General features: G+C 36.0%; 1 protein-coding gene across 1 annotated transcript; it reads right to left on the bottom strand.

Annotated features, from left to right (window-relative positions):
* Positions 1–1,532: 1,532 nt before the first annotated feature.
* Positions 1,533–5,247, bottom strand: LOC133724881 (uncharacterized). The gene is made up of 4 exons (XM_062151780.1): positions 4,935–5,247; positions 4,443–4,565; positions 3,267–3,534; positions 1,533–1,944 (listed from the first exon to the last, which is right to left on the bottom strand). Exons 2-4 carry the CDS (start codon positions 4,524–4,526, stop codon positions 1,796–1,798), a joined length of 501 nt encoding a protein of 166 aa, XP_062007764.1. The 5' UTR covers positions 4,527–4,565; positions 4,935–5,247; the 3' UTR covers positions 1,533–1,795.
* Positions 5,248–5,626: the final 379 nt, after the last annotated feature.

Below are 5,626 nucleotides of genomic sequence, written 5' to 3'. Positions count from 1 at the left end.
TATTCTCAATAATATGATTACAATTCTCTCTACATTCTCTCTCGAATCTATTTTACTTAAACATATCTATATATAAATAAAGATTTTTTTTTGGTACAATATAGAATTATAGATATGTTATCTTTGATTGTATTTGATCATTATCCAATGAATTTCCAAAGCTTGATTAAAAAAAAAATATTTGTGTCTTTAAATATTTATTTATACATAAAGCCCGCAAGGCCCGGCCCAAAAAAGCCCGCAAGGCCAAGCCCGGCCCGGCCCGAAAAAGCCCGCAAAGCCCGCTTTATATGGACGGGCTTGGATCCGTCTATTTTTAATAAAGCCCGGCCCGCTATTATTTAAAAATATAACAAGGTCCGGCCCAAGCCCGCTATGAATGGGCCGGGTCGGGCCCGGCCCGGCCCGTTGACGACCCCTAATATCTGCTATCTAAAGCTGAGAGGAAATCTTTTATAAACTGTAACATAATAAACATAAATTGAGAAACATGATATCATAGGGGAGGTAAAGAGTATCTCTGTTTTTTTTTTTTTTTTTTTCATTGATAAGCTACGTACTGTTCGAAGGTTTTACATGTCAAAACTACTTTCATTTCTTGTAAAAAAAAAAAAAAAAAGAGACAATTGATCAATTGGGAAGTGATATTCTCTCGTATAGAGTAGTTGTAAGCCGAAAGAAGTTTTGGTTTTTCTCGTACTCACCTTCATTCTCTTCTCATCCTTAAGTTTCTACGCTTTTTTAAGAAACGAAAAAGTTAGCCCAAATGATGAGGGGAAAAATGAGGTTATCTTACAGGTATGAGCCATTATAATGTGGCAGAAAGAAGGAATAGTCAAATGATGGGGAATGCTAACAGCACATGCGCCTCTACCTTCTGTTAAATTTAGATATGTGCTGACCATACACACCAGATTCCAATTCGCTAAAATCTCCATTATACACATCCAATTGCAATTGGGGGGTGTTGATAAAATTATACAACCGTTGTAGACTTTAGTACAGTACTAATTCCTTACATTCTCAAGATTCAAGACCTAGACAAATGGGGGTAGTTCAAAATCTGTGACACCAGCCAATAAACAAGAGAAACTCATCATTTTCGGAAATCTTCTCGAAATTATGACGGGCAAAACACTCATGTCGTCTATAATAAAATTTCCGTCATTGTAATTTACATTCATATTCAATACTATGGCAGCGCCCACAAAGCCAGTGAACATATGAAGAGAAATGGTCCCTGGAAACCAAGAAACATAATGGTCCCCTAACCTGACACCATTCTTTCTTGGTAAGGGGGATAGTGAACTTAGCACTCAGAGGACAAACAACCCCAAAAGAAAACAGGATGCACTAATGTGCAGGCATCATGAAAAACATGCATATGAACTCCAGTGCTATATGGGAACCATGCTAAGTGGAAAACCGGGCGTAATCACAAGCATAGCTACCTGAACTCCAGGACTCATGGAAGAGAGTTATAACATCTAACTTTCCAACTCTGCAGAGTGTCAAAACTCAAGAGGTGTGCAAAGTTTTCAAACTGCCACATATACTAGGTATGTGACAATATCTACCATTTCCATTATATTCAATCCCCATCTTACGTGAATGCTGACATTAGGTGCGGTAGGAGTAGCAAAGACTTGAAAAATTAGAACACTAATCTTCACACAAGCTATGCTACTGATGCTATAGGGGAGATATTTTTGTTCCTTTCCCCTTAGGGTGCGGTGCAATTGGAGTGGATGAGGGTAAACTGAAAGTGAATATTATTGAATCAAGCTGCGTAAACTCAGCTAGGTTTGTCTGTCAGGTTCACCAAGGATTTCAGCACACCAGGACAGATCTTGTCAGCAAGGGCTCCTGTTTCTGAAAGCACAAGAGATTTCTCCTTCATGGTGCTCTGTAGCCTTCTGGAATCAAAGTCGAGTTGTTCTTGATCTGCATTGACGGACAATAGTAGAAGTTCAATATGGCAACAAGATGAAGTGTAATTATACTACAAAAGGGATCCAACTATGAGAAGGAAAAAGCCCGATAAAACACACGACAATTGACAACTTCTGAATTTTTTACAGTAATGACACAGATTTGTCACAGCGGTAATTTTTATCTAATAATTGAGTAAATTGCTCCAACTCAAGAGTAAAGTTATGGAAATTATATATGATCAGTAGGAACATGGTCACAGATTCTGAGAACTTTTAGGCAAGAACTAAGTAACAAGAGACAGATTTGTCACAGCGCTGATGTTTATCCGACAACTGAGTGAATTACCTCAACACCCGAGAGTAAGTTACGGAAATTATACATAACCAGTAGGAACAAATTAACAGATTTTGAAAACTGTCAAGTAGGAACTAAGAAACCTAATTTCTATATTAATCTGAAGCATGTCTTTCTTTTGGAAACTAATGGATGTTGCATATCAAGAAATGAAAACTTCATAATCAACTTTAGGCGTTTTGAATGGAAGACAATTCTGGAGCTTCATGAGTTAAATGAGTCTATCAACTTTTATATTTCTTTTAAAGATGATTCCATCTCTTTACCCCTTTTGTTAATTGTTTTGATTCTTTCCCTATAATGAAGAGTGTTCTAAGGTGCCCATCAAAACTTCCCTTTTCCATCTAGTATTTCCTTCACTTATATACCTGAGTTGCAATTACAACACAACTATTGTCTGACACAATAATTAATTGTTGATATTGGAGAATAAGTTAATGAAAAAGGGCATTCTTCCATGTTCAGAACTCGGTCCCTGTATTTGAAAGTTAAGGCCTTTTCATTGATTCTCAACCCAGTCTTTATATTATCACTTACTAAATTATTGAACACCAGCTAGAACTCAAACTAACACCCTAAACTTATAAACATGGAAGAAAAGAAAGAATAAAAATAAAAATATTAGACCTATTCCACCTATAACCGCCCAGGTAGAAGTCTAGAAGAGCATGACATCATAACAAAAAGGTTTTCAATTTAATCCTAAATGGTTGGAATGAGGTATTGTTCACTTGAGTAGTGCATAATTTTTGCAAAAAGAAACCAGAAAAATGACTGTTCTAATCCCATTAATAGAAAACCTCCCAAGTTTTAAATAAAAAATCCAAACCTGATTATGGACAATGCCAGCTTCTTGAAAAACTGAACATCATCAAAATAAAATATTTTTTAGAGTTGATATGTGAAGGAGTGTACTTTTTACTAACACTGTTGGTTTATTTTTCCAAATAATTGCATAAAGAGGCTTCAGAAAAAACCTTTCTCCAAGATGGTATGTGCAGCATGAAATGGAATCCTTGCAAAGACATCAGTTCCAGGGAACATCATCCATGTGCGCTCATTTGAGTCATGGTTGCCACAAGTGGGGCATACCTCCTTCACCAGAGGTCTTGATTGAGCTCCTCCAATCTCCTTCATCATCGACTCAAAAGGAGATGGAACACTAGTTTTTGTTGTTCGAGCTATCTTCCTCAAAGATGTAAGTGCTTCTCTGTTCCCATTCCTCACCCTATCATTTTCAACCAGCTGCAATTTCAAGATAAACATCATATCCCCTCCATTTTCTTAATAAAAAGACCTGCTAAATACATCACTCTTTAATTAAACTGATTCTTTTTACAAAACAAAGTCGCTTAACTGTACTGGGATTGATTAATTGACAAAACCCAACACAAATCTATTAAACCAAAGGAAGTTCTAAAAAAAAACTAAAGCCAAATAACTATGCTGGTATTAATTAACTTGTCTTGAAAGTTGAATCCAATCTGCAGTGCAATCATCCATCTCATAATCTTACAGTTCAAACCCTTCAATCCAGTTTATTGTTGAAAGTCATGAAATGCAATACTGTCATCAAATATAAAATTTCCAACTTTTGAGCTACTTCACAACGCCAGTCATAAAAAAAAGTGTAAATACCTATAGAATGAAAACTTAGCCTAAAGTGTCCATCCTATATTGAACAAGTTGCAAAAGATACAACGCAAAAAATTATAAAAAAACAAAAGCGCCCCTCCACTTAATGGCAACAGAAAGCAACTACACTGACTGACTGACACAAGATCAAAGGAAAGATGATCCTATTTTGCAGGGCATTCAATATACCAAGTAAAACAATTCAGTCCCTTTATAATGCAAGGTAAACAAAAGTTAATAACTCCAGCATTCAATTATGAAAATAATGGCTTGAAGATATGACTACGAGGATAAGAATGTAAACAAAGACTTCTCCTCCCAAGTCACTCATGCCACTAAACTTGGGTACAATCAATCCCATAAAAAAAAAAAAGCCTGAGACGGAAAACAAACCTAGAAACCCATATACAAGTAGGATGACCATAGCTAAACTCAATTCTATATCGATTGTCCAATGTAAATATCAGATGCCCTATTTAGCAGATAATTAAATCATTAGAGTAACAAGTATGAATTACCTGGTGTTTAGCTAGAAAGAGGTGCTCAGCTTGAGTCTCATGCTCAATTAAGATTTTCTGGAATTGCTTCATGCTATCGGCCATTGTTCAATTGTTAATAAAATTACCCACCTAGCAGCACCACTGAAATGTCATGAAGAACAAAAGCTACAATTCATGAGATGGGTTTGTTCAATTTCTGGAGTAAAACAAACCCAAGTGAAAATTCACAGAGTTATATACAAAACCCGAAAACTAGTGATAATTACAGAGAGCCACACATATCACACCCCAAATTTTATGCATTGAAAAATTATCAATAGCCAATAAATTTTGAGTGAATCGGAATACAATCCAATGCGAAAGAATAATTATTTATCCTCAAATGCCAGAAAAGAAAATAAAACTATAATTCTTACAACCTTTGTGAAAGTATAAATTCAACTCCTAAATAACTAGGGTGAAAGTACAATTCAAAACTCCGCACAAGCGCATTGTAATCCAGTCACTCACTTATCGTGAAAATTATGGATGGCAACTGCCACTCTGAGAGCTCCTCGGTAGTCTCCAAGACCGCTGTTGATGCAACACAGAGCAACAGTTGGTGAGAGTATGATTAGGGTGGGTTTGGGAGTGTTGAGAGATTAAGAAAGCATAATGGTTTTAGAAGAAACGGAGGTGTTTTTAGCTGTAGAAGGGAGAATTAGAACGAGGGAGGTTAGGGGAGAGAACAGAGAATAGGTAGGAGAAGAGAAACCAAGGCACCAAGCCTTCAACAAAATTCAATTTTATTTCATTCCAATCTGATTTGGGTTATAGCTATATTTATTGGTTTAAAATGCATAATCCTTAGAACACGGAAGTACTCAATTAAAGACTTATTAATAGTAAGACCCTCTCACCTTAAAGACTCATAACTACTCTTCATAAAACTGAAAAATGATTCTTGCAAGACCCTTAAACTACCACGGAGACTTTACTTTTGTCACGCCCCGATTTTCAAGCACATAATAAACAATTAACAAATACAAATACAGTGGGCGTGATAATTCAGACATCAACACTAAATATCTGTGGAAAATTTTCTTTTTAAAACAAGTACACAAGATCCCTGAACCCCAAATGTCAATATAGACTCATTTTTTAGTGTCACATATTCATTAGGTTCAAGATCATCTTGAACAATTGGAGGAGGTGGAGCATCT

This window comes from Rosa rugosa, chromosome 1 (genome assembly GCF_958449725.1).
Source record: "Rosa rugosa chromosome 1, drRosRugo1.1, whole genome shotgun sequence".
In the NCBI taxonomy this organism is placed as follows: Eukaryota; Viridiplantae; Streptophyta; class Magnoliopsida; order Rosales; family Rosaceae; genus Rosa; species Rosa rugosa.
This window is presented reverse-complemented; position numbering and strand designations above follow the sequence as displayed.

Excerpts from the sequence above, each read along its gene's own strand:
- LOC133724881 (XM_062151780.1), bottom strand. The coding sequence starts at position 4,526 with ATGGCCGATAGCATGAAGCAATTCCAGAAAATCTTAATTGAGCATGAG. Across the intron at positions 3,535-4,442 it reads TCTTTCTAGCTAAACACCAG|CTGGTTGAAAATGATAGGGT; the intron begins GTAATTCATACT and ends TTGAAATTGCAG. Across the intron at positions 1,945-3,266 it reads ACATACCATCTTGGAGAAAG|ATCAAGAACAACTCGACTTT; the intron begins GTTTTTTCTGAA and ends CCGTCAATGCAG.